The following is a 25,080-nucleotide window of genomic DNA, read 5'->3' on the forward strand; positions in this document are numbered from 1 at the left end:
TGAAAACAATTGAAAAAAAGGGATAATAAGATGAAGGTGAACGAATAGAAGCCATGATTAATCGATAAACAAAATTGTGTCTACACTTTAGTTCAATAACGTAATAAAGTAACTTATTTTTTTATTGTTTTCTGTTCCTTGAATTTCCTTTATCGTTCCTCTTTTGGTTTGAATCTTTGCTTGATAAACATTCTCAAAGGGTTACGAAACACATTCACACTAAAATCTATTTATAAAGAAGAATTTATTGTAAGTTGCTATTATTATAAAATCGTAGTTATTACTGGTAACTCAGTAACAAAACATCATTAAAAGAAAGAAAATTTTAAGTGTTGCAGTCTTATTTTTTTTCTTAGGTAACTGTTGACTTTTGATGTCTTCCGCATTAATTAAGCATTAGTCTACTTATTTAATCAACAACTTCTTTAGGATAATTTAAAACGTAAGCACACACGGGAATACTAAAAGATTTTCCACTGACTCTGCAGTATGCACACAATCCTCTGCAGTAACTGCAATGTTGAATATCTCGCTTTGTGATAACTCAAGCCATGATGTGAATTATATTTCTTCATATGTATCCAGTTGCATTCTAGTTCTCATGAAATGGTGTATGTGTTTGGTAATTGGCGTGATTTTTGTTCATGGGGATTTGATAATGGATATCAACAAACATTCAGAGATACATACTAGTGTTACTCCTTTTACAGACAACTTCATTTGAGAGTTAAACTGGATTAGGTATATGTTAACTAAAATAACATTGAGAATGAGAAAGAAAGTATTTCATCTTTCAACAGCGAATAAAATTGTATAGAATGTTCTTAACTTCATAAAATACAATAGCCGTAGTTAAAAAAAGAGGCACTCAAAAAAAAAAAACTACAGACATGAAACTAAAATAACGATAAAGAGAGGAAAAGAGGTCAAAATGCACCTGATCCTCCTAGATCTACAGAGACTGAAATTCCGATGATGCTCCAAATGATAACACGTGATATGTTTCAGGAACATGAGCTTTATTCGTTTTCGTTGCGCCCTGTGTTCTGCGAAATAGGCTGGCAGACGATAATGTCAGCGACATCTAGCATGGTAAAACCATTCTAAAGTGTAAAGATAGCGATGAAGATTAATTATCTTTAGCCCTTTGTTTTGTATTTCAGGTAGGCTTAAGGAGGAAGGGTGAAATATATTAAACATTTCTTTTTCTTCTTTTTGAGAAAGAAAGAAAGCAGTTATTTGTTAAGCAGAGTAGCTTAAAGAACAACCCCCTACAATACCATATATCACAGTTCTATGATATTATCGTCACATATCACGCATATATTTTACCTGTCATAAGCTTTTGTAACTTTTACGATAACTTGTATCTCTTATCCAAAAGGGATTTGCTCGAAGCGTCGTGAAAAGAAAAAAAATGTCTAATGAGCACTTATTTTTTAAATTTATTGCTCTCCAATAGCAAAGCAGACATACACGTCTAGAAACTGAGTTTCGATACCCGTAGTGGGAAGAGCACGGATAGCTTTCTGAGTGACTACAAACAAACAAACTATCAGAAACCACAAAAGTATCTACTTTACCTTATTTGTATTATAGGCCTGCGGCAATGCTCGGTTTAACGTTTACCTGTGGAATTAGGAATACTTGTTTTAACCTGTAATCAATGTTGATCTATGTATCTAGAGGTCATTCCATTGTTTGTTTTTTTCGACGTTTTCATGCTGTTGTTTAACTTGTTTCAAATGTTTCTAGAAAAGACGTAATATCTGGGAAAATCCCTAATCTTATTATACGGTTCGTGATCGTTGAAGTTGAATAATTACGTGCACCTACAGAGCGTTTGGTGTTGTTTGTAATAAATATGACAGGAAACACGTTCACATCTCCCACCCAGGAAGCCTTTCGTTCATGGGTGTTTGTTGTTCTATAATAAACGACCAACCAGAAATAGGGATAAACAGTGTCACTGTAATTTTAACATTTCGACTGTTCTCATTCTTGTTGCACAACCAACAACAACACTATATAGCATTTCCCGCAATTGTGACAGAAAATATAGTTTAGTTAAACCCGTGACTATCACAAGACCAAATCGTAAGTTTGTTTTATGTGTATTATCTAATGAACTATTTCTCAAACAAGACATTCCCGTATAAATATACTTGCTTTATATGGTATATCTTATTTAGCAAAGTTTTTTTACAGTCATTTAATTTTTTTTTCAATCTCACATGGATATAATCGTATACCTTGTATATTAGTTGTTTTATTACAGGTTAGAAGTTTGTAAGGTATTATGTGACAATTACTGAAATGCTAAGTTACTCAAATGGAAATATTAGAATCTAACATTAGAAAAATGATGCTAATATTAATTTTAGCCTTCGGTTATCAACAACTGTGTGGTAATACCTGAAGTTTAATGTACCCGACTCGCAACCTGCGGGTCTTGGGATCGAAAACCTTCTGTAGAATTATAGACGGACTTTTTTCTATTAAAATAATTTTATTGCGAACGTTCGGCCATCTTACTGGAGTCTTCATCGGGCTAGCTCGTGCTTTCTGGGAAAGATATTCAGTATATTGTTGTAAATTTGTAAAACTTTAGAGCAAATTCGTTAAATTTGTTTGTTGTTGAGAAAAACAACAACACATTGAACTATCTGTGGTATGCCCACCATGGGTATCTAAACCTAAATTTAGCGTTAAAAGCCCCCAAACTTACCACCGATTCACAAGAGGGGTGTTTGTTTGTTAGTTCGTTTTAATTAAAAGCTACATAACGGGCTTATCTGCGTTCAAATTAATATCTTTATCGCTACAGTACATCTTCAAATACTGGATTTCTAGAATAATAATCTGTAACCTGTAATCCACTTTTCTTAGATTTAACATTAGTTGAGTCATTATTAAGTACGGCCTGTATTCGATAAAGAAATAATTTAACACTTAAACGTGTTTACGTTTTTTGCTTTAGTTTAGTTAGGGCTAAATTTTACCGTACTAATATTATCAGTGAATCAAACTTATACTGTTATTCTACGACCTAACGTTATGCCTATTTAAAAACGGGTAATTTTTAGCTTGTTATTGTATAAAATGTCTACTGAAATATACATATGTCTGCTTTGTCTTTACAACCACTGAAGTTGAGGCTTTGCATTTAGATTTAGCACACTGTGAATCACCCACGCAATATGGGCGTATCATATCTATGTCAGAATTATTTTAGTATTCCACTCTCCTTTTATTCTTGTAATATTCTTCCACTTTACCCAGAAAATGTCTTAGTGTTCTACATTTTTTAAATGATCGTTCTTCTTATTACGTTTTTATTCTCCTTTGAGGAACAGTTTAGATAAATCCTTAAGTCATACGTTCTCATTCCAGAAGCACTTCTTTGGATATTTAACAGCATCACCTCCATTGAAGCTTCTCTGACCGCTCTTATGACTGGAATTGTATAATATTGTATGTTTATAGTGTTACATTTTCCCGTGTTCTGATAAGTAAGTTAAAGTAGGGATCAAACATGTAATTCTACTTTTACTGTTTCAGAAGTAACATAATGTTCGGGAAGTACTCTCAGTTTAGGAATTTGATCTTTTTCTTCCTTTAGACAGTTAATTAACATTCATAGTGTTTTGTATGCTGTAACTGATCCATCAGAGAAAGACTCATTCAAAAAGCATGTTTGGTTGTAGAAAGCTACACAAAGTGTATTTGGATATATCAATCCCTGATTGTGAATCGATAGACTAGAGGGAAGAGTGTTTGTCAACACACACACTTCAACTTCTTTTACTAACTACCCTTGAGAGACTGAGCACTTGGATTTAACTTTCAATCTCCTAGCATAACCAGTGATTGAAAGCTGAAATGCGATTTTGCCGTAATGAGGCTAAAACCATGAAATTCGGTTTCACAGTAGGAGCACTCTGGCCACTGGACAACGTCCAGCTCCATTTTCAAAGGAGAATGCAATGAGTTACTGCGCTCGTATTGTCCAAAATTGTTTTAAAAAGCTCAACTGAGATGTTGTTCATCTTTCCTAGCAACCATAGTTACCAGATTTCAATCCAAATGAATGTCTTTAAGAATAATATGAACACCACCTTCACCACTTTCTCTAAGCTAATTCTAAGACATATCATTAGAAACATATTTTGCTATTGAATCGTTGTAAATAAAGTATTAAGTGAGAGGCGAAACGAGGTAGTAATTCAAATTGTGTGAAAGAGCGTGGAATAACCTTTTTGTTTTACATCTGAGAAGAACACAATTTTTTATAATGTATATCAATATAATTATGGCACTTCGTATTGATTCATGGCAATTCGACTTTTTGACAGCACAGTGTCCCTACGGATATATAATACAAGCAGAGACATATGTTACACGCTATTTTTTTACAAAACTGGTCACTCAAACAGCAAAATTTAAAAAAAATTATAAATTATCTGTCGCATACTTATGACATAATTAGATGCGTTCTAACGTAGGCTCGGCATGGCCAAGCGTGTTAAAGCGTTCGACTCGTAATCCGAGAGTCGCGGGTTCGAATACCGGTCGTACCAAACATGCGCGCCCTTTCAGCCGTGGGGGCGTTATAATGTGACGGTCAATCCCACTATTTGTTGGTAAAAGAGTAGCCCAAGAGTTGGTGATGGGTGGTGATGACTAGCTGCTTATCCTCTAGTCTTACATTGCAAAATTAGGGACGGCTAGCACAGATAGCCCTCGAGTAGCTGTATGCGAAATTCAAAACAAACAAACAAAAGCGTTTTAACGTACGCTAGAGAATCAATCAGTGACACTCTTTACTGACTACATTAAACATTTTGATATGTATATATACACACACACACACATCATTTATTTATAGCTATATCCATGACTAAACAACATCAACGAATGGTAAACATCTGTGATGATGAAACTATTTTAAATTACAGGTAGATATGTGTACTAAACGAAAAGTTAACAATTTGTGGCTCTACAAAAGACATAATTCATAAAATAGCTATGATAAATTAACTTGATGAAGTAAGACACAAAATATAATTCTTACGTATTTTAAAAATCACAAATTAAATACCTATCTTTGTTTAGCAGAGATCGCATGTGTTTTTTTTACTATTTTGTTCACTTTCTTCTTGACGAATTACCCTCGAAGGAATTATGAACATGTTATATCCAATTTCGATGAAATATTATCTTTGCAACCTGATTAACAATCTTAAAGATACGTTATTACAATGTTTCTTGGAGTTAGCTTAAATAAGAACTTATTTGCCGGTCGTTAAACTTATATATACCTGTTGCAAATTAAATTCTGCCCTGAAGGCTCTACAAAGAACAAGACAAAACATTGCCAGTCAACATGTTTCGTTCTACATGTTTACAGGTTGTCACACAAACATAAGAAGCCTTTGTCCTTTTCACTTTATTATGTTTTTATTGGTTTATGTTACGTATAATTGAGCAACAGACACGTATTAGAAAACGAAATAATAATACAAGTAGAGTTAACGGTACAATTTTCAGATCGGTTTATTAACATTGCGAAGTTGAATTTCGCTTGATGGTAAACCTATCTACATTTCATTTGTTTTCAAAGTTACATGAAATATGTAATTACCTCCCATCTCCACTATTGTCTGGTGGTTAGGGTGCTCTACACCAAACATCCTCACTCTTTTAGTTTTGAAAGCGTTTTAATGTGACGGTCAAATTCACTATTTGTTTAGATAAGAATTGCCAAAGAGCTGTGAGAAATGTTGCTGAATAGTTATCTCACCTTTAGTTTTCAGTTTTAAACTAGGAACATGTGTGTGGCAAATAACCTTATTATTACCAACTCAACTTAGAGGTACAGCTAAAGAAATTGTTGTTCATTTGGGGCATATTGGGAAGTGATGTAAAATGTAGCTTCATTTGTCTGTTTGTAATCATTCATAGTTATATTCATAAAAAAAACTATATATCGAAAAATGGGGATCATCCAATAAGTTCTTAAAGTGTGCAGTTGGCTCAATAGAGTTGTTTTACTGTTCTTAATTAGCTAGTAATGATTCGTAGAAACTGATTTTAAGCTCCAAATAACGGACTAGTAATTAAAAATACGTTAGGGTCAAGTCTTCTATCGTATGAAGATTGAAATGAAACGCTATATGGGTAAACAAGAGCGAAGAGTACAAGACAGCTGTACGATTACTTAGTGAAACTCAAAATTCGTGTACATTTGTTGTTCCCCTGCTACGTTAATAATATAAGGACAAGATAATAATTATGAATTAAAGGTATTTAAAGTTGCAGACAGCTCCAGTTAACCACACTTTCCTAAAATGTACACGTAAACCCGGATTCGATGAAATGTCTTTATCTGTTTCGTTTGTTATTTTTACCAGAACCAAAGATCCTGTGCACTCTTCTCAAAACTCATCATGTGAGAAGAGGAAATAATACTGCTTTGTTTATTTAATTTCACATTGTTTGTGTATTGAGGTAACTCATAGCAATAATTATTGATAAAAACTCTCCGAGAAAACACATGCTGTCAGTTTAAACACTAAATATATATATATATACCGTATTATTACTTTTGCACTCTGGTGGAAGCTAATGATAAGATATTAAATCGAGTATGTCATACTCGAGTAAATAGCACTTTTAAGTTCAGTGAGTGTGCTACAGTAGTACGAACCTCAACACTGGAGTTACAAAAAAAACCCAGAAAAAAATAGCAAATTTAAGGTGAGAACATAGTTAATTAATATAACATTTAACAAAAGGTTACCCAATAGATAAGTATTCGTCTTTTTGATAACTTAAAATTATGCACCTGAATCCATAAGAGTATCTTTGCATAGGTTTTGGTTTCTTCATTAAACTTCATTGTTTATAATAGAATTTTTACATGTATGTAAAGATATTGAGTAAGTTATATTTAAAACAAAAATGGATCCTAACAACGTCCTTACAGTTCATGTCGCCACGTCTGGTCATGTATTTCTGTTGATCGTGTATCTTGACAATAATCATACAGAATAGTTTCCATTATAAAAGACTCCATTGTAAGGCTGCCATGTCCAAAATACACCATCCTTCCTTGTTTTTCTCCATATTCCATCTCGTTTATGAGAACGATCCTTTCCTAGTTTCTGCTTCAACAGTTTGATCGCATAAAAGACCATAGGTTTGGCATATCTCAGTATGAAATAACATGAATATATCCGTTTCATTGCCCAGCAGTTTGAAATATTGGATGGTTGAAGGATATGTTATGGAAGTATCTTGTACATATGCAACGTGTGTTGCTTTTTCAGATCCTTTCTGAATATGTTGATTATTATTGTCTGGGAGACGTAGAGAACTTTTACCACTGTTTTTTGTCTTTGTAAGTCCTCACTTGTTACAATATTCTATAGTTTGCTTACTATGGTTCAGGTAAAACGTATTGTGTCGTGCTTTCTGGATGAGCCAGAGTTCTATACATGTTTCAAAAGCAGTAAATACTCGGTGGCATCACACTCTCCAAATATTAAAATAATCGCTATACAGTGTTAAAATGTAGTTCTGATACAGATTGTTCCACTTTATTTTTATAATACCAATGTTGTTATTAGTTGGAGATTTTAACTGAGCATTAACTGGCTATTTAGTCGTTTTATAACTTGTTTCACTGGACTATTAATTTTATAAATTCAGCCAGTATTAAATTTGTTTCTTACCATTTGTATTTTAAACATTAAGTTGAAAGGTAACTTTTAGAAATGAGTTATAAAGAGAAACGTGTCCAAAACCAGGAGTTAATATTAGTTGGTAAATAAGGAATTCAATTTTCAACTTAAACAATTTCGTACTTACTCTTCTCAGCGGCAGAAATAACACTACACAACACAACATAGTATGTGTTATTTCTTAACTGCTTATGTTGTAAGAGTACAGAAAATGGCCATTATTCCCTTCAAAGTTTGCTTTTGTGGCCTGGATCATGAAATTTAAAAATTAACCTATTTTCTATGTAAAAACGGGCATTTTTGCACACTTTCATTTACACAAGGTCTGAATAAAACAACATATGAATCAAGATTTATATGTATTTATAGTAAAGTTATACAGAAATGTTTAGAAGTGAATAGTTTTTCGAGATTTGCGACTGTAATGTAAATCACTTTCACGTATCAGTCCCTAAATATAGTCTCTAATCATGTTTTCGTTATACGCTCCTAAATCACAAAAGCAAAGTTTGAAGAGAAAAACATGTCTTTTCCATTTACTTTAGGTATAAGCAATTGGAAATTAACACTTTCTGCTCAGGAACAAGAAAAATTAAAAATTTTGTTACGTACTAAAATGCTTTAAAAATAAGTCTCTTTAGTTAGTTAATTAAACAGAAATTAAATTGAAAACTATTTTATTCTTTTGTGTACTATTTTATACGTTTCATATTGTTACATAGCTTAAGATAAACAAAACCCAGCTAGTGCCGAGAGGTTAAAATTTGCTACAAGATAGAAAAATGTAGTTACTACATTAATCTGTCCAATCTTTCGACACGTCTAAACTAAAATAAGAACAAAGTGTCACTATAAGAACAGCATTTCGTTCTTTTTTTAGTTTAGATATGTCGTATGGTTGGGTTTTGGTTTTATTTGTTTTGAATTTCCCAGAAAGTTGCTCGAGGGCTATCTGCGCTAGCCATCCCTAATTTAGCAGTTTAAGACTAGAGAGAAAGCAGCTAGTTGTCACCACCCACTGCCAACTCTTGAGCTACTCTTTTACCAACGAATAGTAGGATTAACCGTCACGTTATAACTCCCCCACGGCTAAAAGAGGCGAGCATGTTTGGTGTGACAGAGATTCGAACCCGCCACCCTTAGATTACGAGTCGCGAGCCTTAAGCACCTGGCCATGCGGGGCCGTATGATTGGGACTCTGAACTTTTCAGATTAACGTAATAATACATTTTCTTTACCTTATAGCAAAATCTCAAAATTATATTTTATTTTTTCAATCTCTATATTGATATAAACATTAAAAACAATCTAGCATAAGTTTATGTTTCGTTTTTAGTTTTTTTCAATATTAGTATACGTTTATTTGTAATTATTGTTTGATCAATTTATTATTACTCGTCCCACTTGTCTTACCTCATCAATAACATTGATTCATCACACACAAATAGGCAAGAAATTGAGGGAAGCTGATTACTTTATGAAAGGACTGATGTGATACATGTAGCACTAAGACAAAATACTTTATAAATTTGTTTGTTTTACTTTCATTGGTTCTAGTTTTGTGAATGGAACAGAAAGATGAAAATCCTATCCGTCTTTAAATAAAACAAATAGTAAATACAGTTGATAAGATATTGTAACACAATTTCGTCAGCTTTTCATGCTTTTCATAGTAAGTTTTACATTTTAAATTTAGTTTATAAAGATAATAAATAAAACTGGAAAATAACGCTCATTATTTCTCATTTAAGATATTTTATATCTTTTGTCTTACAACCAGCGGTAAGTCTTCGGATTTACAACATTAAAATCAGGTGTTTCATTCCCCTCGGTGGACTCAGCAGATAGCCCGATGTGGCTTTGCTATAAGAATACATACACATCCACCTGTGTGGTTTCCAGTTATTTAGCATACATTATTTTTGACGTGAGTTAACGTTAACTACATTCATTGGTGGCATCACGTTCATACACACAAAGTAAATCTGAAGACCTATAACGTTAAACACCGGGTTTCGATACCATCTGTGAGCATGGTACATTGTTTATGTAGTTTCGTTTTTAACTAAACAAATAACATTTGTGTCTCATTCACAACTTCTGTGATAAGTGTGTACATTTGAGATTTAGTACATGATATCACGGCATATTAATCTTACATTATAATATCCAATGCATTCTCAAAACGAGAAAATGCTTGGAAATCTGCCATTCTGGATAACCTTAATTCAGTATTTTAAAAGTATTTAGGTACATGTGCTATGATATACGGATACTGAATGAATGTCACTGAGACCCTGAAAACAATCTTACTTTTACAACTAAGTAGGGCCCGACATGGCCAGGTGGGTTAAGGCGTGCGTAATCTGAGGGATCGCGGGTTCGCCTCCCCATTGCGATATAATGTGACGGTCAATCCCACTATTCGTTGGTAAAAGAGTAGCCCAAGAGTTGGCGGTGGGTGGTGATGACTACCTGCCTTCCTTCTAGTCTTACACTGCTAAATTAGGGACGGCTAGCACAGATTGCTCTCGTGTAGCTTTGTGAGAAATTCAAAACAAACAACTGACTATTTTATTGTCATTTATTGGCAATTTAACAATAAATTGTATCAAAATTAGTATGTATGGTTTAGTTACTAAAGAGATAAAATTTACTCTTTATGATGTATAATATTATATATGACATAAACTGTGATCTGTATTTGTAACTATAAAGAAACAAAAGGATCGTATTACTTTATTTGGTGTTTTTGACTTCATTATATTCCAAAATAGCAAATAATAGACATTGTTATTATTTGAATAGGTGAACATTCAATCTTTGGTTTATTGATGATCTAAGTAATCCAACAACATGGCAAACGAAGGAATGCAACAGCTCATCCATATGATGAACAAGCTCCAAGATGCCGTTTCACAAGCTGGATCAACAGTTTTCAACATCGACCTACCTCAAATAGTTGTTGTGGGAGGACAAAGTGCCGGTAAAAGCAGTGTATTGGAAAATTTTGTTGGAAAGTGAGAAACGATTTGTTATTATCTTATTTTTTAGGTAAAAGCTATAATATTAATTCGACAAAAAATTTATTTTAATAAAGCAAAAAAAAAAAAAAAAGACAAGAGGGAATCCTCAGCATCCGCGGCACTTGAAATTCTTTAAGGAAGGATTAGAGTAAATTAATGTACGGTATCTTTTTTCTTTCTCTTTTTTTCATTAGCTATACCTGTGTGCGTCAGTGTCCCCCCCCCCGCTAAAATAATGGGTTCGATTCCTCTCGGTAAACACAGCAGATAGTTCGATGTGGCTTTGTTACAAGAGAAAAAACACACACAAAAACACTTGTAAGTCAGCATTAACAAGGGTAAGGCACGTATACTCAATTCAGTTTTATTATTCATTATGATCGCTACCACTCTAGCCTCAAATTGAAATTATTTTAGAACTGTTAGATTAAATTAATCTATGGGCGTGGACAAATAGATCAACCAAAGGGTTTGATCTCCTTAACACAAAATTGTCATGAGATCTCAAGAGATGACGAAGCTATGAGCTAAGAGGTTGTACATGGAAAAAACAAACAACCCAAAGCCATTGTATGAGCCTTTATGTCCTGGCTTAAAATACTCATGACAACTAACAATGAAAGACTTAATTTGTGTTCATTTCTTATGTGCTATAATTTTACATTTGCCTAAATAAAAGAAACACATATATATCATGTCTACACACATTTGTCGCACAAGAGTGTTTTATATTCAGTTTCGTCTCCCTTAATTTTAAAAGCATAGCTGATGAAATATTTATTAAAATCTATGATTTATCACGACAATACAATTAATTCACCTAGGCATTATGGAATCTAATAAATACTTATAACTTACATATAGGTGATTTTCTGTTCGCCAAGTTAAAGCAATGATGCTATTTTTACACGTTAATAGAATAAGTGCACAATGTCACACAACTACCAGATGGATAATAAGAGTAAATGTCATAAAACATATTGTTGTGGAGAATTCGTTTTATACAGTATCTATACATGAATAAAGACGAAATGTTTGTTTGAAGCCCAACTCTTTCGAGCCTATTTGGTCAATTTCAACCAACATTTGTTTGTAAACACTGTGACAATGGGAAATGTCCTAAGGGGGGTCAGAACTGAACTTAACGCTATTCATATTTTGTAAAGCTTGTTAATTAATTATCCCTAACCTATTGAGTCAATCCCAAATAATCTTGGTAGGTTGACGCTTTAGAGTTTAAACAATGTTAAATATTGTGAAAGGATTGTTTCTCAAACAACCACTCTTTTCTCACGGTTAGGGATATACAGGGTGTTCAAGGTTGGGATTGCTTCAGAATCTTTATTTGTTCATAGATGAAATGCAAACTGTTTATGAAGAAGCTATGTTATAATTTAAAGACCCTGAAAGTTTGTGTTCAAGTTGTTACTTTGAAATATATAGATACCGTCAAACTTACATTTGTTAATAGAATTTAAATACTCACCGCCAGTAGACGGGTATTTCAGTTTGTGTTTTATATGGTTGTGAATAGTAGCGAGATAATTTCATCCTTCAACCAAGAGATTTAGATAAAATAAATCGTTTACAATGTGTTTGACGAGAAGAGATGGCGTTAGCTATTTTGATAAGGTTTATAATAATAAGTACCCAATGGGACAAAAATATGCCTTTGCTGTAAGAAAACACACACATACTTATGACAGTAAAATATAATCAAAATAAATATATTTATTATCTTAAAATTTTCACTCTGGCGTTTATTTCTTTGTTTCTTTTAAATTTTGCGCAAAGCGAAACGAAGGCTATCTGCGCTAACCGTCCCTAATTTAGCAGTGTAAGACTAGATGGAAGGCAGCTAGTTATCACCACTCACCCCCAACTCTTGGGCTACTCTTTTACCAACGAATAGTGGAATTAACCGTCACATTATAACGCCCCCACAGCTGAAAGGGCAAGCACGTTTGGTATGACGGGGATTCGATCCCGCAACCATCGGGCCCAGTAAGACTAGAAAGAAGGCAACTAGTCACCACCACCCATTGCCAATTCTTAGGCTACTCTCTTACTAACGAGCAATGGGACTGACCGCACATTATAACGTTCCACGAATTTTTTTATTATTATTTTTCCGTTCTACAAAAAATTTCGTCATATTTTAGAGCTGTGTAGATGAAAAATAAATAACGAAGCTGACATGAATTCTGCTAACTTGTAATGACATCGGCTTCTCCTCGAGTTTCATTTTATTTATTATTTTTTCATCAGATATTTCACCAATGATCAAATGACCTGTGTAGTTATCATTTATTTGTGAAATTTTATATAGATGTTACTAAAGGCAAATCATTGATCTCATCTGTAATACAAATTCATGTAAATGACAGATGAATAATTAAATAACTGTTTGGTAGAAAAATCTGTTTGGCTGCTTCCACTTATAGCTAATCTTTGTACAGACAGGATTATTTCTTCATGATACTTCAAGTCTCACAATATTGTATCTGCGCCATAGCTTCAGCCACAAATGAGATAAATCATAATTCTTTACCAAACGGTATTCAGTTATAGTGGATAATTCTTCCTTGTTCTTGTAGTTTATTAAAGTATTAAACAGTTAGTATAAATTACAAAAACAAGTTCAGTTACAAAAAAACAACAACAAAATGCAATAAAGCTTCGCATGTTTCATTACTAGTTCAACGACTTATTTCATGTTTGTTAACGTTTTCACAGGCTTCGCATGTTTCATTACTAGTTCACCGACTTATTTCATGTTTGTTAACGTTTTCACAGGCGTCGCATGTTTCATTACTAGTTCAACGACTTATTTCATGTTTGTTAACGTTTTCACAGGCTTCGCATGTTTCATTACTAGTTCACCGACTTATCTCATGTTTGTTAATGTTTTCACAGGCTTCGCATGTTTCATTACTAGTTCAACGACTTATTTCATGTTTGTTAATGTTTTCACAGGCTTCGCATGTTTCATTACTAGTTCACCGACTTATCTCGTGTTTGTTAATGTTTTCACAGGCTTCGCATGTTTCATTACTAGTTCACCGACTTATTTCATGTTTGTTAATGTTTTCACAGGCTTCGCATGTTGCATTACTAGCTCAGCGACTAGTCTCGTGTTTGTTAATATTTTCGCAGGCTTCACATGTTTCATTACCTGTTCACAAGTTGTTTTCATGTATTTCAACATTTGCATCCCATTCATCTAGTTTCTTTGTTACTTTTGTAATCTAACAAACTATTTCGTAGTTTAACATGTGGTTGTCTCACACGTTTAAGGTGATTTTTAGCAAATATGTATTGAATTATAGAGAATTCCTGCCTCGAGGATCCGGTATTGTTACAAGACGACCATTGGTTGTCCAGCTGTTTCATCACCCATCTACGGGTAAGTGTAACTAGAGAGAATTCATTGAATTGAAAACATAATTATATGATAACGTAAGAATGTCGAAACATTTCTGTATGGAAGGCGTAACTAGGCCCTGGTTATTTTTAACTTGTCATGTAACTCTTCGAACACGAGGTAGGTACCACAAACACACTCACAGACATATTTTGTACTGTTCACTCACATACTGTATATTAAGTATTGGTAATAAAATAATTAGCACAAACAAAAGGTTGTATAGTCTTGTTCTATAACAAAAACGTCTTGTTCTATATGAAACAATGACCAGCAGCAAAAGTCAGAATCTATACGATTGTTCTATATGAAACAATGACCAATGACCAGCAGCAAGAGCCAGAACCTATACGATATGAAAATATTCTCCATTTACTTAAGGACTAAAACGTTTCATTAAACTAAAATGTTTATAAAAATCCTTAACTAATGTGCACAAAATCACTTTGAGTCAAATCCCAAATAAATATTTATTACGAACAAGACAATTCAACAAAAGTCATAGTAATATGTAAAATCTTATAATTTCCCACAGTAAAACGATAATCTATAGGACTCGATATGTCATTAAAAGTCAAATTAAAATATGTATTTTCTTGAAATAGATAAACATGGATTTATTTCAAATAAGTCATAAAATTTCATGTGTTTTTTTCTGTAATTTTTAACAGAGTATGCTGAATTTTTGATAAAATTTCATGTGTTTTTTTCTGTAATTTTTAACAGAGTATGCTGAATTTTTGATAAAATTTCATGTGTTTTTTTCTGTAATTTTTAACAGAGTATGCTGAATTTTTGCACAATTCTAACAAAATATATAAAGATTTCGAGAAAGTTCGAGATGAAATAGAAGCAGAAACAGATCGGGAGACAGGAACCAATAAGAACGTCTCATCCAAGCCAATCAACCTGCGGATTTACTCTCCTTATGGTATGAGCTAATAAATGTAACTCTTGCATTATCACGTGCTGATTTAAATGATTTTGTACTTGGACAAGTGGGTTGAAATAAGTGGTCTATTAGAAAACTACAAGTTTAAAAAACGCATGCTACACCGATATAAATCAATAATAGTTCGATAATTATGTTTAATGACAGTTTATGGTTATTTTCAAAGTTCTTACGCTGCTTTTTTTTTTCTTTCTTCTTTTACCAAGTGATATGTAGTTAAAAGTATCGTGCATAGTTGTGTAAGTAAAGATAGCTTGAGTGTTGAAATACAACATAATTACTGCTGCTTATTCTAACAAACTATCGAATGTAGGAGAATGATTAGTGTGTCCCGACTAAATCTGGGTATTCCTTGTTCTTTTTCGCAAATAAAAAAAATCTTCCACTTCAAGGCTGTAAGTGCTCTATAATAATGTTGCAGAAATCCTATTATTTATCAGGATAAGAACAGTCTAAGAATAGGTGGTGGAAGTCAAGGTCGGACTAGGAGGTTTATTGGTCCTAGGCTTTTAAACTTATAGACGCTCCCTCGAAGCAGAGCCTCTACGTGCAATACATACATAATCATACTTTGTGGTCCCCTAATTAGTGTGAAAACCTGGGCTTCAGTCTGGTAAGCCCATGCTTTAATCTAAGATTGGTGGTAGTGACGACTTGCTAATGTCCCTTTAGTCTACAATTTAAAATCATGAAGGTTGGAAACTTTGGATGAAATTTTGAAGTTGAGAAACAAACCAACATACCAAACTCAAATCTGAATTCGTAATTTATTACCTATGCTATGTTTATAACAAATGTAACTGTCTGGAAAACTTTTTCATTGTTAAGATTTGTGTTAGGACGAAATTATTTATAAACGAATTAACAACATAATAAAATAAAATTAGAAATTATACAAACACAGACAACTTCTAAACAAAATGTTTTCAGAAAGAAATATTACGTTGTTTCCAAATCTTAGGTTTGTAATATTTTTATTATATCTTAAATATACAGAAAGTAGTTTAAATATTTCGTATTCTTCACTGATGTAATATGTTTAAATGTTCTAGCTGAGTTGATCGGTGGTTTTGAAATGTTCAACCACGTATCTATTTCCTCGCTAACTGAATGGTGGCCACAGCGTGCAGATATAATATATATATGTATAATTTGAACTAAAAACAGTTTTTGTTATTCATCTTCTACTGTCTGTGAAGCCCAAATGTCAGAGGTCGAGAAAGGAGGACGTAATGTAACGCATTGCTAGTCAAAGTGTTGAAGCGTCAGTATTTTGATTGCTTTTACTTTTGGAAACAACTACCAGGAAATTTATTAAAACAGCACTATTTCAATAAAGTGGTTTGACTGACTAAGCGTGTTGTTGTTTTAAATTTCCAGAAGTAGAACAATGGACTTAAAGCTAAGGAACGTTATATACATATGTAACTCAACTTTGTAATCTGGAAGTTGATATCCTTGAAGTGATTCATAGTCTGGGAATTTTACGTTTTCATTTAATTTTGATTCATAGAATTTTGAACGTTTTCTTTGTCATCGCAACCTATTGTAATATCACTTTTCTTCTTTAAGAAAGAGATCACGCATGAGAAGTAATAGACAATTATGAAATGTGTGTTTATGATGTAAACGTATATATGTACATATACTTGTTGTTGGTGTCCCCAACATAGGGGAAATACAGTAACTCAGAAGGAAGAAAAGCCGTGAGAGTAAACTTGGAACAATATAAAAATTACAAACAAAGAAATAACGCGGAAAAAGGCAGAAAAAATTTTATAAAGTAAAGAACGCAAACCATGTATTTATTATTTATATATGTGTGTGTGTGTACCTATGTACAGTGATCTCTGTAATTATAAGTAAACTTACAAACCGACCTGCCTTTGCACTGAAATACAAAAAATTAGAATATTTATCAATGGTTTTAGTATATTGTATTATGTTAATATTATCTAATAAAGTCTTCTATTGACTTCAGTAGTCATAATCTAATTCTAAAAACTTTCTAAAATGGTTACTGTCAATGTGTATTATAAACATTTGTCTACAAAGTGGTTCAGATATTTTGATTTTCACGTTTAAAATGTGGTTTCGATACTTGTGGAGCAGAACACAGATAACCCATTTTATGGTTCTGTATTTTACAACAAATTCATAAACGTCTATATGTTAACATAATTTAATCTAATCATTTTAACAGAAGCTCACATTTAACTAGTTTGGACTAAATATTATTTTTCTTAATTTGATATTTGTGTTAGTTAACTGGCTTTACTTTTGTAAAACTGAAAGTTGAACGAGTCATGGTGAGCTACATATCAGAAATTTTTATGATATAGTAAATCTAATCATTTCATTTTAGTTCTCGATTTAACCCTTGTGGACTTACCGGGCCTGACCAAAGTCCCTGTTGGAGACCAACCACCAGATATTGATGTTCAAATAAGAGATATGGTGTGGGAGTTTATCAGTAAAGAAAATTCCCTTATTTTAGCGGTCAGTCCAGCTAATCAAGACATTGCTAACTCTGATGCCTTAAAAATAGCACGTGAAGCAGACCCTGAAGGTATGTTGTAAAAGATTAACCAGAATTCAGACTTGAATATTAACAAAATACTGCATTTGTTTTTATTTTTTTTTTGGGGGGGTATATTTTTCTTTTAATTAAAAACAGAGTTTGTGATTAAGTTTTGAATTTATTTTCACCATCACTTGCAAATAAATTTTAAAATTGTTTGAGGTCTCAACTTAACTAATAATAAAAAGTTCTTAAAACACATTTTCGTGTTTAAAAGTAATAATAGGGTATTTACTACATTTAAATAGCAACAAGCCATTTCTATTGAAACATGGAAGTAAAAGTAATTTTACCATATATGGTGAAAATTTATACTGAAAACTTTACTGGAGTATCAGTTAGAATGTAAGCCATTATTTAGTTAATAATAAATAATTATTATAATAAAAGTGCTCATCACGATGACACAAAAGTTTTCTGCAATTGATATATTTTTCTTAATATTATTCCATAACTATTTTTATGGTTTATTTATTTATTTGTTTTTACTTTAGTTATTGATATCATTATTTTGTATAACTGGTTATCTCAAAAGTATTGAAATAAATCGAAGGTTTGAGATTTTGGGGCGCGACTTCTGTGACATACATTCATGTAGAGTATTTTTTTTTATCCAAAGACAACTGAACCTACTCGCAATATTTGAAAATATAGAGTTAATGTGTGTTTTTGATTTTCGCGCAAAGTTACTCGAGGGCTATCTGCGCTAGCCATTCCTAATGTAGCAGTGTAAGACTAGAGGGAAGGCCACTTGTCACATTGACCGTCAAATTATAACGCTCCCACGCCTGAAAAGGCGAGCTTTTTTGGCGTGACGGGGATGCAAACCCGCGACCGTCAGACTACGAGTCGCACGCCTCAACCCACATGGCCATGCCAGGCCGTTAGAGTTAATGAAAATTAGAAGTACATTGTGAATGCGAGAAACGAAAATTACTTTTATATGAAATGATAACATTTACATAAAATAAGTACTATTTTAAGCGAAAAAGAACTTACTTTAAATAAAATTACATTTACAGTAAGATAGTGTAAGATGTATTTTTAAAAATCTAGGAAAAAAAGAATTAGCATATCGATATATATTTACTGGTAGAAGAAAAAAGTTAAGTGTTAGGATGTTAGAAAGACAGAGTTCATAAAGTGAAGAACATGTAATTCTAAGAAAATATTTTCTCATACCATATGACTAGAAAAAATACAAATAAGTACGTAGTTTGAGAAGTTAATGTAACCGTTGTTGGTAACTTTGTTTGTGAGTACAAGTGTTAAACTAGTTTTCTGTATGTAAAGTTTTGTAGGCAGATATAAATACCTCCTTAAAAAATGTAACAAATAAGGTTTATTCGAGGCCATTTTGAAGGCCAAGCTAGGTCAGAACGCGAATAAAACTTTTATCTAACTTAAATATTTTTAAACGTTAATAATTATGTTCAAAATATGAGAATTTAATATTTAAAATGCTGTTTACCGCACTTGGCTACTGGAAGACGTGTTGAAAACTCTTATCTCCTTGGAGGGGGTCAGGTACGATGGCTCAATGAGACAAAAGAGTTTATCTGTCAGTTATATATTGGTGCAGATATTGTGAAAGTTGTTGATGAAGCCAAAAATATTATGTTGCGAAGGCGGAAAAGTCTTTGGAATGCTAACCAAACCACAGTTGCTTTACAATCGTATTTAGTATGATCGAATTTTTTTCCAAAAGAAATCGGTGTACTAACTGCAGCTGAAGGATTTGAGAAAGGGCTCAATGGCTGGAAATTGTTTGAATTTATTTCTCATCTGTTACAAACGCGTGTGTAAAGCTGGTGTCTAATTCCTAATACAAATCATCTACAAATGCTATACACTTGGTAATGTTTGCACCTGATCATGTGTCTGCGATTCGGATAACTTTATAATCCAGCTTTTCTGACCTGACCAATAAGGAACTGTTCCACAAGCATAGAATAACTTTAAATCATATAGTAAAAACACATTTCATTAACAATATAATATAAATCTTGTAGTATACTCCATGACTGTTGTATAAATCTTGTAGTATACTCCATGACTGTTGTATAAATCTTGTAGTATACTCCATGACTGTTGTATAAATCTTGTAGTATACTCCATGACAGTTGTTTTTTTCTAAAGTATTCTTTTTAAAACTATATTTCAATTTTCTGGACCTACCCAAAGATGAACTGGTATGAAAAGCGTAAAAATGTTGTTTTTATTGTGAATGAGTACGTGCTGCACTCTATGATGTTACTCTTGGTTTGTTTCTTCCTTTCTTTTTGGAATTTTGCATAAAGATACACGAGGGTTATCTGCGCTAGCCAGCCCTAATTTAGCAGTGTAATACTAGAGGAAAGGCAGCTAATCATTTCTACCCACAACCAACTCTTGAGCTACTCTTTTATCAACGAATGATGGGATTGACTGTCACTTTAAGACGCCTCCGGTGAAAGGGCGAGCATGTTTGGTGGGACCGAAATTCGAACCCGCAAACCTCAGATTATGAGTCAAACGCCTTCACCATTTGGCCATGCCGGGCCTTTACCATTGTAGTAATAAGTGTAAGGATTCGTTTTGTTGAATTTTAATTTATCTGGACATGTTTTGTTTACATAAGAAACTATTTTTCTTTTAAAATAGACAAAAAGGAAGGAGAAATTTGTTGAAGTTCTGATACTGACTTTGGGTCAACCACTTTTCCAAAACTCATTGATAAAAGTAGCTTTTTTTATGTTTGCAGCCTCCTGTGTTTTTTTTTTTTTTTACATGGTAATAAAACCTGAACTAAACAACTTAACTCTGTCGTTAACTGGATATTTGTGATTTTTGAAAATGTTCGTTAAATGGGTGGAATTATCTTAAAAATAATATGTATTCATTTTAATCTCATTTGACCTTGTCCCTCGCTGGGACAGTGATAAGTATTCGAACTTACAACGCTTAAATCAGGGGCTCGATTCCCCTTTGGAGACACAGCAGATAACCTGATGTGGCTTTGTTATACGAAGACACACAGAAACACATATTTGACCTCAACCTGAACTAAACTGGTCAATTCCAGCGAAATATTCTTTTTCCCAGTATAAAGCCTTACTCTTCATATACCTTATTTACTAGAGGTACCCGTTTGTAATAAAAAAATGCCACCAAAACGTGTTTTAAAGGGATTTTGGCAACAATAGTTGGTATTCTATTAAACCTAGACGGAAAAAAATGACTCACCGGACAGTTACTTTTAATAACATAACACAGCTTCACGTGTGTTAAAACCTACCACAGCAACAACTCTTATAAAATAATAAATACAAAGAAGCAACAACCACAAACATGGAATTAAACCAAATGCAAGGCAACACACTAACACACTGATACAACACTTGAGTGGAAACTTATGAGGTGTTACGATACTGAACTATTAAAAATAACATTGCAAAACCGAATACCGAATTATAATGTGAAGATCAAACCTACAAATCATAGTAATAAGTTAATGCCTGTGACTATTAAGATTTTCATTTACAAAACAGTTACAGTTGATGAAATACTGTGTAAATTTACAAGTTAAATATCGTGTAAAAACACAACATAATGATACAAATAAATGTATGGAGAGGCTTTATAGATATCTTTCCAAATAAAGTAGTAAAAACATTATTAGTAACAGCAAACTTCTCAAAATAACTGAAATTAAACCTAGAAAGACTATTCAATACATCGCCAAGAAACTCGAGTATTTACTCTAGCTGTAACAAACAACATTGAACAATAAAGGAGAGATCATGCACACACACACTAACCTATTTCACACTTCTCAACTGCCAGCTCTTTATCACACAGAAAACATGGTTTGTTTGTTTTTGAATTTCGCGCAAAGCTACACGAAGACAATCTGCGATAGCTGTCCCTAATTTAGCAGTGTAAGACCAAAGAAAAGGCAGCTAGTCATTACCACCCACCACCAATTCTTGGACTACTCTTTTACTAACGAAAAGTGCAATTGACTATCATATTATAACGTCTCCACGGCTGAAAGGGCAAGCATGTTTGGTGCGACAGGGATCGAACCCGCGACCCTCAGGTTACGAGTCGAACACCTTAACCCACTTGGCCCTGCCGGGCCAGAAAACATGGTACTATTCTTAAAGTTCACAAATATCTGTGAAATAAAAAAATCAGCTCTTCGTCCGAAACGTCTTTTCCAGAATTAATCAGAAAACATCACCACACAAAACTATCTAACGTGGCAACAAAATGTTTCAAACCTTTCTTTAAAGAAATGCTGCACTGTGCTATGCTGGTGATCCATGTGTTACTTCCGTTAATTTAATCACCAGTTGTGTTTGAACTTTAGTAAAAGTTCTTTAAATTTGTTTACTTATCATACTGTCATCAGGTCTCAACTGTGATCACTGAATAAAAATGTAGTATACGTGCAATCATGTGATGTGTATATACACGACATAACATATTCACGTAATCATGTAGCAAACATTTGGTTCGTATAGAATGCAAAAAAAAAAGCAGGAAGAAACAGTCTTTCCGCTAATGCGCCATCTATAGATGTTAAATAATTCTAGTTGTATGATTAAATATAATAAACCGAATAATCTCTATCAACTTTGCTTTATTAAACAGAAATAAATAGGAGAGGTCAGTACTATTGACGAAATAATATATATTTATAGACATGTTTTTTGGCAAAATATATCTCGTTCTAAGTAATTCTTTGACTTCGGTGTAATGATTTCATTGTTTGTTGTTAAGCGAAAACATACAAAACAGATTGTCTGTACTCCCCCTCTCAGTGTCAGAGCGGTATGTCTGCGGAATCACTTTGCTAGAAACCGGGTTTCGATAGCCGTGGTGAAAAGAATACAGGTAACTCATTGTGTAAATGTGTGCTTCATTCCAAATAAACAAAATTTTATACTCTTTCCACCATGGGTATCGAAACCCAAATTTTAGCGTTATAAGTCCTTAGATTGCCAAGAGCCACGAAGGATGACCAGTGTGATTGCGAGACTTACTCTGGCCGAACTACGATGCTGAGAAACTCTGGGTTTATTCCGAAGTCTTTTGAGATTTGGAAGGCCTCTGAAAGTTATGTGACTTATAAGTTCATATATATAAGGCTATATCTTACGAACTCTGCTTTTGCACGACACTTCTGCATCATTGTAAGTCTAAAATATCCTTTCTCTCCATGTGAAGCTTCAGAGATTCACTTGAACCAGTGTTAAAATTTTCTAACGTTGCACTATAGTTATATTTTAAACATGAATCCTTATTGATTCAAGCTAAAGAACTGTATATCTTTAAACGAAATTATTCCTTGACTTAGGCAAAAGAACAATTGGTGTCCTAACAAAGTTGGACTTGATGGATCAGGGAACTGATGCTCGGGATATTTTAGAAAACAAAGTTTTTCTTCTTCAAAGAGGTATGTTGTTTTGTTTCCAAAAGTTTTTCAATCTGTTTGCCTGTTTTACTCTATCCATATGTATTTCCTTTGTTATTTGTCTACTCATCTTCATATATCTTGTAACGTCTACCTAACTGTTTTTGCAACATCACATGTAAAATGATAAATATATATTGTGTATATATTTATCATTGTGCATGTAATGTTGCAAGTTTCCTGTCTATTTATTATTGTGTATTTTATTGTTGTTTCTCCACCTGTTAATTAAATTTTCTTATTCTTTGATAATAGTACTGTGTATATATATATTTTCATCTAATTGACTATTTGAGTCACATTTTTAATTTTTGCAACTCGATTTGTTCGCTAGTTTGTCTTTGTCCAAATGTTATATTGTTATATATATTTTTGCCTTTTGTCTCTGATAGCGTCGGGTTCGATGACGTAGCTGCATTCAAACACATCTATGTCAACAAATAATATACATTTGTAAAGCAAATACCACCAAAAATAGTTATTTATTACTGTTCTCTTATCCTAATTCATTGCCATGTGTCTTTCGTATTTCAGTTTTTTTAAAACAAGTTTATTTTCAAGCCACAAATTTATGTCAATATAAATGATAGTATATTAAAGATGCATTTTATGAGATATTTCGTGAGGATATAAACTAGATAACTAAAAATTTGAGATTTTTTATTATTAGCGAGAGTCATTTTTAACGTTTCTAGTAACTAGATTCATGTTTTAATAAGAACTTAAAAAAATCGGTTTCTTTAGGTTATATTGGTATTATAAATCGAAGTCAGAAGGATATCGATGAAAAAAAAAGAATCGAAGAAGCTGTAAAGAGAGAACGAGACTTTTTTATGAACCATAGAAGTTATAAGTATGTTACTTTTTAATACTTTAATGTTTGATTGTGATGTTTCAAGCGATGTGTCTTTAATTTTTATAACTGTCTAACAGAGGTTAATGATGCAGCTTGATAAAAAAAATGCGATAAAACAAATAAAGTGAGCATATCCTCTGGTTTATGTTGTTAGTTGTGGATTAAAAATTTAAATATACCAGCGAAAAGTAACATAAGGTTTGAGTAACTAGACTGCTCAATATTAGGCGATTCTTAGTTTTGCCTCTAAAACCACGCTAATGTAATATTCTTCACTAAGTATATTAAAACCGGAGAAAAACAGTTTGAACTTAGAAAAAATAAAAATATGGAAGCATTGAAACTTGTAAGCCTAATTTGATATATTTTTATCAACGCACTTGTTAAAATAAGATAAACTCAATATACTGAGAGGAAAACGTCTAAGTAAAATTAAAACATATTCGGGAGATTTAAGACAAATGTTAGGAAAATAATTTTAAATTGTTATATTCTTTTATCAATTTCCAAAAACAAACAAGTTCCTGCTTAAGATGAAACATAAAAATAATTATTTGTCTACAATACCATCAAAGTTCTCAGGACTGCAAGAATTGAAAACTGCCTTTATCAGGTTTGGTAGAGGGAAGTGAAGTTTTATTTCCTAATTTGTTTGCTTTGTTTTCTTAGCTCAGAATTTATAAACCTAGACTTTTTCCTTCACAAAACTAGTTACTTATTTAGTTACTAAATCATTAATATTTAGTATACCTTCACAAAAGTACTATTGACAACGTAATGTGCAGGCATTGCTTGACAGAATGCGTATGAAGATGTCTTAGTTCCATTTGCATTTGTTAAAGTTGGCTTTGGATCCTCTGTCACTGGTAAGCTTCTTTTACCGCCAAAGAAACAAACACAATAATTTAGGTTTTATTCTGTCTCTATTCGTTCTTTATCCTAATTATATATATAAGCACACACAAGTATGAATAATTAAATCTAAAAATATCAGGATCTTTTGTATTACAGTAATCTGCACACAGACTCTTAAAA

General features: G+C 32.8%; 1 protein-coding gene across 4 annotated transcripts in view; it reads left to right on the forward strand.

Annotated features, from left to right (window-relative positions):
- Positions 1 to 1,882: 1,882 nt before the first annotated feature.
- Positions 1,883 to 25,080, forward strand: part of LOC143226313 (dynamin-1-like) — a 48,440-nt gene continuing 25,242 nt past the window's right edge. The window contains exons 1-8 of one of the 4 annotated variants that reach the window (XM_076457133.1): positions 1,883 to 2,097; positions 3,394 to 3,512; positions 10,554 to 10,765; positions 14,101 to 14,177; positions 14,977 to 15,126; positions 17,513 to 17,716; positions 23,073 to 23,171; positions 23,934 to 24,042. In XM_076457133.1, the coding sequence (XP_076313248.1) occupies positions 10,602 to 10,765; positions 14,101 to 14,177; positions 14,977 to 15,126; positions 17,513 to 17,716; positions 23,073 to 23,171; positions 23,934 to 24,042 (803 nt within the window). In that variant the 5' untranslated portion in view covers positions 1,883 to 2,097; positions 3,394 to 3,512; positions 10,554 to 10,601. Of the gene's footprint in view, positions 2,098 to 3,393; positions 3,513 to 10,553; positions 10,766 to 14,100; positions 14,178 to 14,976; positions 15,127 to 16,834; positions 16,949 to 17,512; positions 17,717 to 23,072; positions 23,172 to 23,933; positions 24,043 to 25,080 lie in introns of those variants that run through there. The other 3 variants (XM_076457123.1, XM_076457114.1, XM_076457140.1) reach the window with 3 other exon arrangements.

Source organism: Tachypleus tridentatus, chromosome 1, assembly GCF_004210375.1.
Source record: "Tachypleus tridentatus isolate NWPU-2018 chromosome 1, ASM421037v1, whole genome shotgun sequence".
Classification (NCBI taxonomy): domain Eukaryota; kingdom Metazoa; phylum Arthropoda; class Merostomata; order Xiphosura; family Limulidae; genus Tachypleus; species Tachypleus tridentatus.